An 18,117-nucleotide genomic window follows, 5' to 3' on the forward strand; every position below is an offset into this window, starting at 1 on the left:
TTAGGTAAAAAAAAAAAAAACTATACGGCTGCCATTACAACTCTTTTAGGCTGTCCCCCAGAATTTCGACAGCACCTGAAAAAAAAAAAAAAAGCCAAATGCAGCCGAGAAAGCGACAACTCACAGCCCCCCTGCCATTAAACTCAGCGCAGCCCAATAAGCCGAGCACTGATCCAGTCGGTGGACTTCTATATGTAGATAACATGGGGGATGGGGAGAGGTACTGTAAAAATGACTCATTGTTAGAGGATGTGGGATCTCAGCTCCATGCAAAACAATATTCCTGTTATTTTCAGTGCTATCATTCATTCTCTCTAGATTCTTCATATGGTCTGGTAACAATACGGACTCAGCAGGACAGGGGTGAGGGTCACACGGCAGAGAGTTTTGCAAAGCAGGGGGGACTTCCTGCCCAAGTGGAGTCAGACGAGACAGCAGGATGTACCCACAGGTGGAGATGACAACATGGGCCTAGCGATAAGATATTTCTCATAAGAAAATCCGAAATTGATTATTTTATTAAAACGGTTGGCCACTTTCTGGCTACTGTTGGCCAATGTGTATGTAATATGACTATATGGCATTTACTAATCCTTTGTTGATATTCTGCCTCATTTGCTATATTTCATTAGCCACGTCCCCTTGTTTGGCAAATCTTCTGCACCTTTCCGCTGAGGTCCTGTCCATAAAAAGGTCGCTGATGGAGGGTCCTGTGACCACATCACTCAGTCTCCTCCATACAATCACACTGCACCCGCACTAAACTCCCACCAGTGCAAGTGCAGGGTATCTGAATGGAGGAAGCTGAGTGATTTGCCTGGTCACATGACCCTCCATACTCTGTGTAGATAGCCCAATAGACTTGGCCAAAAAATAATTACACAGAATATTAACAAAGACTATATTACGATACGATACACTTTATTGATCCCGAGGGAAAGGGTCATGTAGTCATCTTACAAATACCACTTAGCAATGTTCCCAGTGACGTCACCTGTTTACAGGCTGGGGCAGCACTAAAGCCCGCCCATTAGTGACGGTGACTTCACCAGGAACACTGCTAGGTGGAAGCCTCCGCCTAGGAGAGACCCAGTACGTCACCGGATCTAATGAAAAAGCCCTTGCCCTGCGCTGAACCATGAAATGCTCCGATGCTCATGTCAGAGGGGCTGCCTGGGTGAAGAGGGGGATATGTTCGAGTTCAGCTCTGAACCTGGACCACCCCTTTAAGTGTACATGTTTGTGTGTCACAACTGAAATTTTGGCCAGCAAGGGAGCTGGTGTGGATTTTAGGTGTAATGTACACCAGTGTCCTGGCATCAATTGTGACAAAAGTGCCATGCCGGCTATGCCTGGCCCCGCACGGACCACTTTTTGTGAAAGTGGCAAGCAGGGCACAAAACCTCCAAAAAGTCAAAAAACTGCAAGTGGAGTATGTGCCAAAGGTTGTGACTTTTTGATGATAGTTTTCTGGTGTGCAGGGGTTGCTAGCTGTCTGCACTGCGTCTATTTGTAGTCCGTCACCATGGAGACACATAGGTCTGCATAGGAGCTGTACACAGATTCACACAGATTTTTAATCAATGGATACATTGAAACAATAAAAAAGGAAGTTAGAGTGCATCCTTCAATGGCTCAGTAACAGTAGCACACACAAAGCAGCCCTCTGCTGATAAATATTTGGCAGTCCGTGTCCCCGTGTGGCTTATTCCTTCCCACCGCTGAGCTGTGATCGCTCCTGCATTCTTTCCTAACTCTGGTATGAGCCCTAAATAGTCTGAAAACACCAAGAATCACATGCTGAAAGCTACACAGCGGCAGGGCTCCACAGTTTGGACATTCTGTAAATATTTCATTCTCAACCAACCAGAACAATCTGCTAAAAGTCCTTTTATGTAGCCTGCCGCCATAAACGTGAAGTGGTTTCCTCTAATTCAGTCCATTAGATTGCACTGGAAGGTAAATAATATATTACATTCTGACTTGCAAATTATACTGGCCCTGATTAAGATCAACTGCACACAGACGTAGCAGAGCTGAATCGCTAATTTTAACTCTTTGGGGCTGCATGGCGAAAGCATCATGGAGTTCTCTTCACGTCTGCTCAGTTACCTCCAGGCACTCTGCTTTCTCCTGTGATGCAAATGAACACACTTAGATCAATCGGCCCCCTGTGAAATTGACCCTAGTTAAAAAATGACCCAGGTGAACAGGGCGTTGTTGTCTTAATTAATCCAGCCACCTACAGATGAGGCCAGACTAAAGAAATAACCAGTCACTCAGGTCTATGCAGCAATGATGATGGGTCAAGAACCAGTATCAACCTGAGGGCTGGCCACAATGGACTGCAGTGCGGGGCTGTTCACCAGGTGACTAAAGGTGGCCATACACATTAGACGGACGTCGGCTCAACCAGCAGACCAAAATGTGTACATGGCAGATAAGCCACCAACAGTGTAGTCTGGCAGCCATGGGCGTAGCTATAGCCATAGCTCTTGCCATGGGAAAGAGAGGTGGGGAGGCCAGTCCGGTGCAAGAACATTGTGCCTTTTTGTGGGGAATGACAGTATGGCTTTTTGCTAGAATGTAAGTTTTCTGATATACTTTGCTACTATACATATCTTTAGTTAGTGCTACTTCTGCTATTTTCATTTTATTACACTAGGTGCAGGGGGCCCTATAATTACAGTCACACCCCTGTTTGGCAGCAGCTTATACTCTGCTCCCAGGGATGGACCTAAAGTGGCCCTGAAAAAATAAAAAGCTAAAAGTTGCCCCTATGCTCTAGGCAGGTCCAAATTCACAGAAGGCAAGTACACGGTCTGTCAAAAAAATAAAAAAATAAAAAAATCACCACCTGGATTTAACTAAGCAAATAGTTATGATCCTCCAATTAGATAATTACTGCATGGGCGATTATCTTTCAGCTGGCAATAAGTTATTTAACCCCAACTGGTGCAATGAGGTGCTTCTCATTTCTTAAACAACCATGTCGAAAGACACATCTCATGGTCGTGGAAAAGATGTTAGTCTGTTTGAGAAGGGTTAAATCATTGGCATGCATCAAGCAGAGAAAACATCTAAGGAGATTGCAGAAACTACTAAAATTGAGTTAAGGAACTGTCCAACGCATTATTAAAAACTGGAAGGATAGTGGGGACCCATCGTATTCGAGGAAGAAATGTGGCGGGAAAAAATCTTGAATGATAGTGATCGGCGATCACTTAAATGTTTGGTGAAATCAAATCGAAGAAAAACAACAGTAGAACTCAGGGCTATGTTTAATAGTGAAAGTAAGAGCATTTCCACACGCACAATGCGAAGGGAACTCAAGGGATTGGGACCGAACAGCTGTGTAGCCGTAAGAGAACCACTAATCAGTGAGACAATCCAGAAGAAAAGGCTTCAATTTGCTAGGGAGCATAAATATTGGACTCTGGAGCAATGGAAGAAACTCATGTGGTCTGAGTCCATATTTACCCTGTTCCAGAGTGATGGGCGCATCAGGGTAAGAAGAGAGGCAGATGAAGTGATGCCCCCATCATGCCTAGTGCCTACTGTACCAGCCTGTGGGGGCAGTGCTATGATCTGGGGTTGCTGCAGTTGGTCAGGTCTAGGTTCAACAACAGTATGTGCTCCAAGAATGAGGTCAGCTGACTACCTGAACCTACTGAATGACCAGGTTATTCCATCAATGGATTTGTTCTTTCCTGATGGCAGGGGCATATTCCAAGATGACAATGCCAGGATTCATCGGGCTCAAATTGTGAAAGAGTGGTTCAGGGAGCATGAGACATCATTTTCACACATGGATTGGCCACCATGGAGTCCAGACCTTAACCCCATTGAGAATCTTTGGGATGTGCTGGAGAAGGCTTTGCGCAGCAGTCAGACTCTACCATCATCAACGCAAGATCTTGGTGAAAAATTAATGCAACACTGGATGGAAATAAATCTTATAACATTGCAGAAGCTTATCGAAACAATGCCACAGCGAATGCGTGCCGGAATCAAAGCGCCAATACAACCAAGTTAGCCAGTTTTACAGGGTGCTGCAGAATTTTAGCCAGTTATACAGGGTGCTGCAGCCTTTTAGCCAGTTATACAGGGTGCTGCAGCCTTTTTGCTCATTTTTCAGCTAATGGGTGGCACCATTATAAGAACCAATTCCTATAAAAGCATGCTTCTGATAATTGGCCCGAATATAGTCCTGTCTACTGTCAGACTCCTCCATAGGCATAAAGGGGTATTTCTATCTCAGACAATGGGGGCATATCGCTAGGATATGCCCCCATTGTCTGATAGGTGCGGGTCCCAGAGGTCTCTTAAACGGAGTCGGCAAAGTGAAGGAGGGCGCACCGCGCATGCACAGCCGCCCTCCATTCATTCATTTACACAGGACCACCAAAAATAGCCGAGCGCTGGCTCGGCTATTTCTGTTCCCCATAGAATTGAACTGTGCGGCCACCGCTTCCACCTATGGGACCCACACCTATGAAACAATGGGTGCATACCCTAGCGATATGCCCCTATTGTCTAAGATGGGGATACCCCTTTAAGTCCTGCTATAACAAAGAATTAGGCATATTGAAATCATACATGTCTTATCCTTCTTTCAACAGACATTTGGAAAGTTGGGACTCCCCTCATACAAATAGGATGGCTGGCAAGTCCCACCGAAATTCAGCAAACGCTCATCTAATGAGTATGGTAAGAATAAATGCAAGCACTAAAGAAACTTCCAGGAGATCCCAGCATGTATGTCAGAACTGGAGCACAGGAAGCCACAGCGCTACTTCCCAGGGTGCAGTGACGCATGAAGCTTCCTCTGTCCAGGCCAGTTTAACACTTACAGCTTTACCTAGATTGATGCAGAAGAAACAGGTCTTAACAACAGAATGCTCTGCATGCTTAAAGGGGTCATCTGCTTTCTACTACTGATGGCCTATCCTCACGATAGGCTGGGATCAGACTCCCGGCAACCCCGCAGATCAGCTGTTTGAAGAGATGGTAGCACTTGTACGAGCTCTGCCTTCTCTCCTGTGTTTGCTTGCTCGCCACAGCAACTCCAGTGGTGAGCAGGTGTAATTATAAGTATGGGGACAGAGCAGAGAACGGTCTCATACAAGAGCTGCCTTCTCTTAAAAAAAAACTGATCGGCGAGGGTGCCGGGTGTTGGCCCCCACCGATCTGAGGATATGTCATCAACAGTAGAAAAACGAACAACCTCTTTAAGCCACTTTGGCTCCTTTACCCAGAGATTCCCTTTATCTGAGAAGACATTTAAAAGGGAACCTGTCAAATTTAAAATGGTGTCTGAGCTGCAGGCAGCATGCTTTTATGGGAAAAGATTCAGTATTTCATTCATTTATCCCTACTCGTTGTATGCATAGGAGTCCAGTGGGCAGTACAACTCAGTGACCGATAGCTATCTCTGTATGGACACATATACAGGGACGACTATCAAACACTGAGTAGGACCGCCCACTGGACTCCTAAGCATATAAAGAGAAGGGATTTATATAAATAAAACATTTTACTGAATCTTTTTCTACAAAATTATACATCAAACTGCTCAGCTCCTTGTGCTCTATAACATGTTGCCTACAGATAGGAGTGCACGTACAACCTGATATGTTCCCTTTAAAACCATATTCTAATGCGCAGACCCTGCAGAACAGCACTGCTGATTCTTGGATCCAGAGTGGGGTATTGGGAAAACATGGGGTAAGTGGATGTCCACTTTTGCATCCATGTTTTAATTGCTCCAGTGCATAAGAATTTAAAAAAAATTGAGGCACCTATGCAAAACCTCCTATTGTTTGGTCTACACAGCTGCTATGCAGGCCTATGCGTCTCCATGGCGACAGACTACAAACAAACCTTGTATAGTCTTATCCTGCAGTCAAGTGTCACTCCACTCCCTCTACCCCCAATTTTGATAACCTACAGTAGAAGAGGGGAGCGATGGAAGAGTTACACAGGACTGCGGGATCTGACTACACAGGGCTTCTTTGTGATTTATAACCACAGAGATACATAGTTGGGCACAGCTAGACAAAATGTACGAGTCTTTGAATAATTTGGTTATACCACAAGACACATTTGACAGTGGTGACTGAATGAATGCCAAGATCATTCAAAGTAACCCGTTCACATCAGACCACATTGGATTACACCAAGCTGAAATTCTCTGTGCTGCTGTTCAGAAAACTGGTCTTACTGATAGCAAGAATATAAAATTACTAAAAGGAAAGTAATCTTTATCAGAAAGGCAGCCAATGCGTTAAAGAACAAAGCTCAAGCCAAGCTGAAAGCTCGTGACTCAAGCTCATACTTGCACATCCAGAAAAAGGAAGAAATGATCGAGTTGTCCCAGACTGTCAAAAATTTGCCATGGTGCTGTTCATGCTAAAAAAAATCATCTTGTTGGAGTGTAGCAGCTCTCATCCGCTACCAGACCAGAAGTGTGACATGCTGTCTACATGTACATCACCGCTGCATACCAATCGACCGCTTGCGCAGGAGTGGCATGTGACCAACGCTCCTGCACACATCACTGCTGGGGCAACTTACTGGCTGGCAGTGGTGATGTGCATGTAGGTGGCATGTCACACTTCCAGTCCGACAGATATGGTAGCCATGGCAGTGGAATTGGGATGCTCCAACCAGATTTTTATATTTTTATTTTAACTGCATGTCCAGCCCCCTGACAATGCTGTCAGCCTCAGACAAGCAATGAAGAGGGGAAATACAATGAAACCCACAGAAACACAAGAAAACACGGATGATGTAGTATCACTCATTTTAACAGCATCATGCATGCTCACAACACTGCAACACAGCTGTATAGTTTCTGCCGACCTCTGCGCGAAGCCCTCTCTGTTCAAGTTACTTATTGTTCAGTTTTTTTCTTTCCAAATACATTTTGATTTTGTAACATGATCAATCCCAATACAATTCAGGTAACATTACAGTAAAAAAAAAACAAAAAAAAAAAAAAAACAGCACCGAATCCATTATATGAGAGGAACACTAATGGGTCCATCAGGTTTCCATCAGACAGCCTGGCATTTTACTGAGCAAAATAACTCAGCATGCTCTGCTATTCTGTAAGGCTTCTGTATTTAATCTGTACTGGAAGACCCGAACAGAGCCCCCGACACAGATGTGAACCTAGTCCAGGCTGTGATGCTCTTGGGCTGTGTGGTTTGTACCCTGTAACTCCTCTGTGACCCATCTAATGACAATCGCCCAGGTCTGGGAGGAGACGAGTACATTCAGCGAGGGGCCTGAGAACTGCGGGGAGTATGCAGGCTGCATGCTGAACACGTAATATTGTAAACCGGAGAGGCAGACCGTCACACCCCAACCAGTGTGGTACATAAGGTCAAGCTTTGTTTCTGCAGCCATTCAATACATCCTGAGAAACTAGGAGAAGATCTGATGAATCAGTCAAGTCACTTTATAAATACGTTACATATCTTATCTTTTACTGATTGTGAGTTAAAAGGCTATTCCGGATAGAGGAAGCTATCCCCGCTCCACAGTATAGAGGAAACTATTAGATCAGTCGGGGTCCTTCAGCTGGGATCATGAGAACAGGGGTCCCATTCCCCACAGAGCCCCCCCTGAAATGGACAGAGTGGCTGGTCAGAAACACACGCCGCCGCTCCATTCATTTATATGGGAGTTCCGGAGATAGCCAAGTATAGGTCGCTCCCATAGACAAGAATGGAGCAGCGGCGCACATTTCCGACCAGCCGCTCTGTCCATTTCAGGAGGGGGGGGCATGGTGAATGAGACCCCTGTTCTCATGATCACAGCATTAAGACTCCCATCGATTTAATAGTTTCCCCTATCCACACTTTCTCTTACCGGAATACCCCTTTAAAGCCTGTATTATATTCAAGAGCACAAGAGCAGTGCTCGACATTCTGCCTGTGGAGTCACTGTGTACATATAGGACATTACTGATCCACACATTCAATAGCTGTTGCCCGACTCCCCCATACACATACAGGTTCAGTTTGGCCGAGTGTCTATGTGTACTCAATGGAGAGAAATGCGCTGCCAGTCACTTCTGGCGGCAGATTTTCTCCTGGGAACGCAAACAGATCCGGTGAATGTTCACTTCACTTGATTATTCTCTCCCCCAACATCACTGATGTAGAAGAGTCGGAGCTCCCCACACAGAGACTGTCGACCAAACCCACCGAGAATGGCCTTTTTAGCGGACAATATACTAATGTGTATGGGGGCCGTACTCCAGGGCAGCACTGAAAAGACGGAAAACATCAGAATTGAGATCTGCTTGTTCAGCATCTTTACAGCATTAAGTCAGCAAGTAATTCAATATATTTACAAAGATATTCAACCTTTTACAAAGATCATATCCATATTTTATCATATCCATATATAACTTTAAAATGAACACATAGAAACATAGAATGTGTCGGCAGATAAGAACCATTTGGCCCATCTAGTCTGCCGAATACTATGAATAGCCCTTGGCCCTATCTTATATGAAGGATAGCCTTATGCCTATCCCATGCATGCTTAAACTCCTTCACTGTATTTGCAGCTACCACTTCTGCAGGAAGGCTATTCCATGCATCCACTACTCTCTCAGTAAAGTAATACTTCCTGATATTACTTTTAAACCTTTGCCCCTCTAATTTAAAACTATGTCCTCTTGTAGCAGTTTTTCTTCTTTTAAATATTCTCTCCTCTTTTACCTTGTTGATTCCCTTTATGTATTTAAAAGTTTCTATCATATCCCCTCTGTCTCGTCTTTCTTCCAAGCCATACATGTTAAGGTCCTTTAATCTTTCCTGGTAAGTTTTATCCTGCAATCCATGTACTAGTTTAGCTCTTCTCTGAACTCTCTCCAAAGTATCAATATCCTTCTGGAGATATGGTCCCCAGTACTGCGCACAATACTCCAAATGAGGTCTCACTAGTGCTCTGTAGAGCGGCATGAGCACCTCCCTCTTTCTACTGGTAATGCCTCTCCCTATACATCTTTGTCGCCCATGGATTCTGAAGATTATGTTACTTTGGCAGCTATCTAAAAAAAAATAAAAAAATAAAAAGTGAACATGTGGGGGTAATGTCTGCACTTACTGGTCGAATTTCCTTGCATCTGAATGATGCATTTTGATTCCTTGCCGAGTTCCCTGGAATTGAAAGGGCGAACCCGAACGGCCACTTTCACAGACGCACCCGACATGGTGGCAAGTGGGAGGGACGTGCTACTTGTATAAATAAAAGAATAGAACGTCTGGTGGGGGTGATAAATCTCAGGTCTTCATTCTGCAAAACAAAAATGAAACAACATGATGTTAATAATAGCAAAATGAAGACAATGACAACATTGTAACAAGGTAGTAACAGCAGTCAACAGCCGGTACTGAGGGGAAAGTCTGATTCTGTCTGCGCTGTGACCATTGTGCTATGGGGCAATGTCAACAGTAGGTTAAAATAATTGTGTGCACAATACAGACATCTCCTAAAGTCTTATCACCACAATGGTGCTGACCTCAGCATTTACCAGAAAGGCAGGCACAGTAAAGATTTTACAGATTATTATTAATGGTCACAAGCAGGGGCAGGGCCATAGAGCCTACAGGGAAATTTCCTGGTGGGCCAATGACTTGGTGGGGCCACCCGCTCAGTACTTATGCACCTGGCTTGCAGCCGCTAATGCGGCAGTATTTTGTGCTTTTCTGTGGTATTGGGTTCTGCTGGGGCAGTATTTTGTGCTGCATTGTGGTATTGGGTTCTGCTGGGGCGGTATTTTGTGCTGCACTACGATGTTGTTGGCCCTGCCTGCTTCTGTTGTCCCTGCCATCTGTCAATTTAGACCCGCCTACAACATAGGGCCACTTTAGTTTGTTTTCCAGGGCCACTTTAGGTTCCTAGTCCACTGCTGGTCAATAGCAGAAATAAATACCAGTTTAAATTGCTCAGTTTATGGAGGAGCTAAGAACAACCAATATGGCCACCATTACAATTCCCACAGGTGTAATCGCCTAGCTTTCCCAGGGAACTGAACAGAAAATAATTGTTGTTCACCTATTGAAAGTGAATACATTTTCAGATTTCCAATTATTGGTCAAGCTTATACCATTTCTTTCCATCCTGAGGCAAAAATAGAAAAGCTCTTTATCCGTCAGCGAGATGGGAAATTTTAACCAAATGTGTTCAGGGACAAACCCCTTTGAGGTAAGGAGAGGCTTTCAGGCTGGACATAATGGTATTTACACAATGGGAAGTAGTCGTTTATTTTAGGCCTCATGCACACAGCCATATTTTTCGTTTGTGTACTATCTGCATTTTTTACAGATAGCACACTGAGCCACGAGTGGAGATGGACCCTCTCAAAACAGGCATGCCCTATTATTATTTTTTATATATCATAAAGGCCCGAATAGCGTAAAAAAAATACCAAAAGTAGTGATGTGTTGCGTCAGAACAGAAGCAGTGAGAAACCAGTAAGGTGAGGTTGGTCTTTTTTTTTTGTATGTTTTTAAATAGGCATTTTACTTTCAACAAACTTTGCATGAACATTACAGGTGACTATAACAGCTGTCTGCAGATGAGGTGCTGGCTTATTTAATATCCAAGTCATGTCTCAAGGCTTATTTTAAGAGCTGAATATTGACTTATAGCATAGCTGCCTTACATCTGGTGGCATTAGAGGTAGAGATGAGCGAACTTCTGTTTTAAGTTTGGCGTCTAAAGTTCGGCTTCCGGTTAGCGGAGGATCCCGATATGGATTCCGAATTCCGTTGTGGTCCGTGGTAGCGGAATCAATAATGGCCATTATTGATTCCGCTACCACGCACCACAACGGAATTCGGAATCCATATCGGGATCTTCCGCTAACCGGAAGCCGAACTTTAGACGCCGAACTTAAAACAGAAGTTCGCTCATCTCTAATTAGAGGCAAAGCTTGTTAAAGAGCTCATTTACATTTCTTCCCTCCCAGGTGACTATAAGAAACTCTGTAATATATCTTATAAGAGAAAAAAAAATGCCACTTTCTCCACTTCTCACACTCCTCCTTAAATGATCATTCATCCACAATTCACTGCTATAATTCAACTTGAGAAAGGAGACAGACTTATCGGCTGACTAATCAAGATTTTACATGCTGCCGTAGTTTTGGCTTGCATCCGATTCGCATTTCTTGCAGATCGGATGCAGACCCATTCATCACAATGGGGCTGCAAAAGATCTGGACAGCACACAGCTGTGCTGTCCGCATTTGTAAGTCCGTTTCACGGCCCCACCAAAAAAATAAAACATGTCCTATTCTTGTCCGTTTTGCAGACAAGTATAGGACAGTTCTGCAGGAGTAAAAAAAATGTATAAATAAATGGTGGCATGCACTCACCCAGGATCCGTGTTTTGCAGATTCGCGATTCGTGGACCGCAAAACAACTACAGCCGTGTGTATGAGCCCTTAATGAGTAATCTGCCCATACAGATCCCTGCCAGCAGTTTTGTAGAGTACTGGTTGGTTTGCAAGACATGGAGAAAATTGATTAGCCATGTTTGATTTTCTTCATTGTTATACTCATTATAATCATGTGATCCAAGTCTCCCTTTTGCATTTTTCTTAAAAAAAAAAATTCAAATTGTATCAACCTTTTTAGTGAAGTAACGTTCTCTACTGCTACTAATCCTGGGTCCGGTCTGACCAGCCGACGTCACTGGCAGGTGTCATGAACAAATCACTGAACCCGACTGCAGCTGTCACTATTCTGCTCGCTCTGTGCAGAGTCATGCAGAACGGCAAAGCGTCAAGACATCAATACTTCTCAGTGACACAGTCACCTGAACCTTCCTGAAGAGGTCTGATTGAAGCTTCCTAGAAGAAAGCTGAGCGTAAGGCCTCATGCACACGACCGTTGTTTTGGTCCGCATCCGAGCCGCAGTATTTGCGGCTTGGATGCTGACCCATTCACTTCAATAGGGGCGCAAAAGATGCGGACAGCACTCCGTGTGCTGTCCGCATCCATTGCTCCGTTCTGTGGTCCGCAAAAAAAATATAACCTGTCCTATTCTTGTCCTTTTTGCGGACAAGAATAGGCAGTTATATTAATGGCTGTCCGCGCCATCCGCCATTTGCGGACCGCAAAACACACAACGGTCGTGTACATGTAGCCTAAGGCTACTTTCACACCGGCATTTTGGTTTCCATTTGTGAGATCCGTTCAGGGCTCTCACAAGCGGTCCAAACGGATCAGTTTTGCCCTAATGCATTCTGAATGGAAAAGGATCCGCTCAGAATGCATCAGTTTGTCTCCGTTCAGTCACCATTCCGCTCTGGAGGCGGACACCAAAACGCTGCCTGCAGCGTTTTGCTGTTCGCCTGATGAAGCGGAGCCAAACGGATTCGTCCTGGCACACAATGTAAGTCAATGGGGACGGACCCGTTTACTCTGACAATAAAAAATGGATCCGTCCCCCATTGACTTTCAATGGTCTTCAAGACGGATCCGTTATGGCTATAGAACACATAATACAACCGGATCCGTTCATGACGGATGCAGACAGTTGTATTATTGTAACGGAAGCGTTTCTGCAGATCCATGACGGATCCGCAAAACACGCTAGTGTGAAAGTAGCCTAAGCCAAAAGGAGTCACAGAACTCGCATATAAAAAGTCTGACTAACAGGCCCCCCATAGCAACCAATCATAGCCCAGCTTTCATTCTTCTACAGCAATTTAGAAAATGAAAGCGGAGTTCTAAATGGTTGCCATGGGCAACAAAGAAAGTTTGTCGAAACATGAGGTCTTCCCATAAAGAAGTATTACTGCAATTCTGACAAAAAGAATGGAGCCTGAGGAAGGAGGCGGTCCGCCCCCATTTTAAATTTTTCCCCTCTTTATTACTGCAATTCTGAGACATTGAGAGGAATTTATCATTCCCCTACACCAGTTTTCGTTCGGGAAAAAAAAAAAAGTTGCAAACCTTGCGTTTGTGACTTTTTAAACAACACTGCAAATAAATTTAGTTGACAAATTTCCGAAAATGGGGAGTGGTGAGGAAGGAGGCAGGCCCAGCACATTTATCTTCTTTTATGGGAGTTTTCTGGTGTAAATGAAGTCTGAAATCTACGGAAGCTACGAGCTGCCACAGATTTCAGCCGCGCGGACCGCCGGAGAATGTGCCTAATTTATAATGAGGCCTGCACATAAATTAAGAGGATCCTCCAGCAGCACAGGGGATATCAAGATAGGTGTACCACATGGCAATCTCCCTTGTATTTTCAAATATATAAATTTAGATAGATAGATAGATAGATAGATAGATAGATAGATAGATAGATAGATAGATAGAGTACAGACCAAAAGTTTGGACACACCTTCTCATTCAAAGAGTTTTCTTTATTTTCATGACTATGAAAATTGTAGATTCACACTGAAGGCATCAAAACTATGAATTAACACATGTGGAATTATATACATAACAAACAAGTGTGAAAAAACTGAAAATATGTCATATTCTAGGTTCTTCAAAGTAGCCACCTTTTGCTTTGATTACTGCTTTGCACACTCTTGGCATTCTCTTGATGAGCTTCAAGAGGTAGTCCCCTGAAATGGTTTTCACTTCACAGGTGTGCCCTGTCAGGTTTAATAAGTGGGATTTCTTGCCTTATAAATGGGGTTGGGACCATCAGTTGTGTTGAGGAGAAGTCAGGTGGATACACAGCTGATAGTCCTACTGAATAGACTGTTAGAATTTGTATTATGGCAAGAAAAAAGCAGCTAAGTAAAGAAAAACGAGCGACCATCATTACTTTTAGAAATGAAGGTCAGTCAGTCAGCCGAAAAATTGGGAAAACTTTGAAAGTAAGGGCTATTTGACCATGAAGGAGAGTGATGGGGTGCTGCGCTAGATGACCTGGCCTCCACAGTCACCGGACCTGAACCCAATCGAGATGGTTTGGGGTGAGCTGGACCGCAGAGTGAAGACAAAAGGGCCAACAAGTGCTAAGCATCTCTGGGAACTCCTTCAAGACTGTTGGAAGACCATTTCAGGGGACTACCTCTTGAAGCTCATCAAGAGAATGCCAAGAGTGTGCAAAGCAGTAATCCAAGCAAAAGGTGGCTACTTTGAAGAACCTAAAATATGACATATTTTCAGTTGTTTCACACTTGTTTGTTATGCATATAATTCCACATGTGTTAATTCATAGTTTAGATGCCTTCATAGTCATGAAAATAAAGAAAACTCTTTGAATGAGAAGGTGTGTCCAAACTTTTGGTCTGTACTGTATGTATGTATGTATGTATGTATGTATGTATGTATGTGTGTTCCGCGAAACATAAATATAAGGCCGCATGCACACGACCGTGGCGTCCGTGCGCGTTCTGCAATTTGCGGAACGGCACGGACAGCCTTTACATATAACTGCCTATTCTTGTCCGCAAAGCGCGGACAAGAATAGGACAGGTTTTCTTTTTTTTGCGGGGCCACGGAATGGAGCAATGGATGTGGACAGCACACGGAGTGCTGTCTGCATCTTTTGCGGCACCATTGAAGTGAATGGGGTGGCTCGGATGCGGACCCAAAAAGACCAAAGTAAATATGCCTGAGCCTATGGTGTGGGCCCGGCTCAGCCCCTGCCACGTACCCACCACTCTCGAGTGGCAAGAACAGCGTAAAAAGTATTAAATGCGCTTAAAGAGTTGCAAAAAAGAGGTCTTGCAACTGTTTTCACACCAAAAATAGGCGTACAAGCGTAAGTAAATGACCCAAAATGTCTACAGATCTTGCAAGAAATAAAACCGCCTTCCACTTTGTCTCCCAGACTTCAAAGGCCCCTCAGATGCTTCCTGGAGATCACAGAGACAAGCGCTCAGCTCCTCAGAGTATGGAGCACAATAGGATTATGTTCTCTTATTCTCTGAAATATATTTGGGTCACCAGAAATCTTAGCGCTGCTTAACACTGCAGCCATTAGCTGGGCCTTTATTCCTGCACATCCCCCCACCCCCGTCACAATGAGAAAGTAGTCAGACGGCTGTATGCGGTCAGCAAAAATGCGGATCCGTTTTTTTGTGGATTAGATGCTGTCCTATTCACTTCTATGGGGCCTTTTCTTGCATTGCACAGTTCATCAAAACAAATGAAACATGACCTATACTCGTCAGTGAAAATCAGGACATGGCCCTATTGAAGTCAATGGGTCAGCAAAAAAACGGAACCGCATTTTTGCGGACAGCATATGGCCGTCTGAATGAGCCCTTATAATTAGCATTCTCCAATTCCCCCAAGTAAAAAAAAATAATCTACCCCTATATTATTTTTATAGGAATAATTTTAATAGACAGCAGACATTTCTGATGCGTAAAGAAACATGAGAGAGCAGGAAAGCTGGCTGACATCCAGTATACACATTATTAGGGTATATGCACATGCCAGTGTACTTTTGCAGTACTTTATGCAGTTTTTGCTACGTTTCTGCACCAAAATCTGCATCTGTTACTTGTGGATCTCACGCTTTGCATTGCAAATGGCGAAATGTGCGCTGAAACTCTACACAAGCAAATGACATGCTGCAAAATTTTAAAATCTGCACAGCAGGTTAATTTCCAGACAGAAAATTTCTGCACCATGTACATGAGATTTTAATATAAGCTAAAATAAAAATACCATCTCCTCAGCTGGTACAGTATTACACTGCCGATTTTCCGTACAAAAAGCAGCGCATAATACACACCATATACGTATACCCTATTAGGTCTCATACAGATCGTTCCCCCACCCCTTACAAAATTTAGAAGGCTCTGGGTGTGGCGTTTTTTTTTTCTCATAAGCATCTCCACAGGACTAACGCTGGGTTCACACCTGAGCGTTCTCAAAGGAGCGCTCTGTATGCGCGATTGTACGGGCGTTTACAATCGTGCATACAGAGACAAGCGAACACACATTGTCGCGCGTTCCCGAAAGTCTATGTACGGGAACGCGCGACAAACGCCCAAAAAAACGCTCATGTACTTGTTTGAGCGTCGGGCGTTTTACAGTGCGATCGTACGCGCTGTAAAACGCCCAGGTGAGAACCATTCCCATAGGGAAGCATTGGTTTCTCCTTGTAGAGCGTTTTACAGCGCGTAGGAACGCGCTGTAAAACGCTCAGTTGTGAACTGAGGGTTAAGGCTACTTTCACACTAGCGTTGTTTGAATCCGGCGTTCAATTCCGACACCGGAACTGCCCGCCGGATCCGGGAAAACGTGTGAAAATGGATTACATTTGAATCCTGATCAGGATTTTGATCACAATGAAAAAATGCATTGGAAAAAACGGATCCGCCATTTATGGACTTTAACATTTTTTTTCACATTTTTCAGGTTTAACATGCAAAAGCCGGATCCGGCGTTAATGCAAGTCAATGGGAAAAAGGCCGGATCCGGCGTTCAGTCAAAGTGTTCAGGATTTTTGGCCGGAGGTAAAAATACAACATGCTACGGTTTTCTGAAAAGCCTGGTCAAAAAGACCGAACTGAAGACATCCTGATGCATCCTGAACGGATTACTCTCCATTCAGAATGCATTAGGATAAAACTGATCAGTTCTTTTCCGGATTTGAGCCCCTAGGACGGAACTCAGCGCTGGAAAAGAAAAACGCTAGTGTGAAAGTACCCTTAATTAAAAAGCACATAGTACAAAGTGCAGCAGGAATACATGGAAAAAAAAACCTAAATGTGTTCAGCAAATGCTTAAAAACGTTGACAAGATAGTGGGCAGAATTAGGGTACCTGAACATGTTGCGGATCACACATTTTTTTCCCCCCACACGGAATCTCTTGCGGAAACAATGCAGAGTAAAAGCCTCATTCACACGTTAGTGTTTTGGTCAGTGATTTCCATCATGTGAGCCAAAACCAGGATTGGAGCCTCCACAGACATAAGGTATAAGGCTCATGCCCACGGCCGTGTGCCGGCCGGGCCCGTGCTGCGGTCCTCAATGCACAGGCACGACCGTGGGGCAGCCGCATGCAGATCGTGGACCAATTCACTTGAATGGGGTCCACGATCTGCATCCAACAGTCCGCACCGCAAAAAAGTAGTACTTTTTTTTGCGGTCCGGAGGCACGGCCAGAAACACCATCCGTGGGGTTCCAAACCGTGCCTCCATTCCGCATCTCAGTGATTGCGGACCCATTGAAGTGAATGGGTCTGCGATACATGGTGCAGGGTGCACACAGCCGATGCCTGTGTATTGTGGACCCCCTGTATGCGGGCCACAATACGGCAACAGCCGTGTGTATGAGCCCTAAAGGAAAGATCTGCACCTGTTCTGTGTTTAGAGCCGCACCTGGTTTGGGCTGAAAATCACTGATGGAAATCACTGACCAAACACTGACTCTTTAAATGAGGCATAATACAGTACCAGCAAAATAAATGAGATTGGATTTTTTTCCCCATACGGAAATTGACCTGCTGTTTAGATTTTGAAATCTGAGGCATATCAATTATTTTTGTGGTTCTTTTGTGCGGATTTCACCCTTTTCAATGCAAGGAGGAGATATGCGGAAAATCCGCACCAAAGGCCACAAGTAACACATGCAGTTTTTGGTGCAGGAAAGCACAGAAATCTATGTGAAAAACTGAGCAGATTTTCTGTTTTCAAAATCGCAGCTGTGTGCAGCTAGCCTTAGGCCTCTTGCACACGGGGCACCAGCCGTGTGCACTCCGCATCACGGATGCGGACCCATTCACTTGAATGGGTCCGCAAATCCAGAGATGCGGTGTGGAACGGAACGGAAGCACAGAACGGAAGCACTCCATTCCGTGCTTCCGTTCCGCAAATAAAAATAGAACTTGCTCTATCTTTTTGCAGAACAGACGGATCGCGGACCCTATTCAAATGAATGGGTCCGCGATCCGCATGTGGCTGCTCCACGGTCGGTGCCCGTGCATTGCGGACTGCAATCTGCAATCCGCAGCACTGGCCTGGCCAGCACAAGGTCGTGTACAAGAGGCCTTAGTCTACCTGTAGACGGGTGAAGGTAGACTTGCAGAAATTCTTCATAAATGATTTCTGTGCATTTATTACTTGCAGATTTGATGTAATTTTGCCACAGATCTCACCCTT

The 18,117-nt window shown here is 44.4% G+C and overlaps 1 protein-coding gene across 8 annotated transcripts in view; it reads right to left on the reverse strand.

Annotated features, from left to right (window-relative positions):
- Window positions 1-18,117, reverse strand: part of KIF1B (kinesin family member 1B) — a 151,554-nt gene that overhangs the window by 115,815 nt on the left and 17,622 nt on the right. For all 8 annotated transcript variants that reach the window (XM_040430752.1, XM_040430748.1, XM_040430749.1 and 5 more), the window contains exon 2: window positions 9,127-9,315. In XM_040430752.1, the coding sequence (XP_040286686.1) occupies window positions 9,127-9,232 (106 nt within the window). In that variant the 5' untranslated portion in view covers window positions 9,233-9,315. The remainder of the gene's footprint in view (window positions 1-9,126; window positions 9,316-18,117) is intronic.

This window comes from Bufo bufo, chromosome 1 (assembly GCF_905171765.1).
Source record: "Bufo bufo chromosome 1, aBufBuf1.1, whole genome shotgun sequence".
NCBI lineage: Eukaryota > Metazoa > Chordata > Amphibia > Anura > Bufonidae > Bufo > Bufo bufo.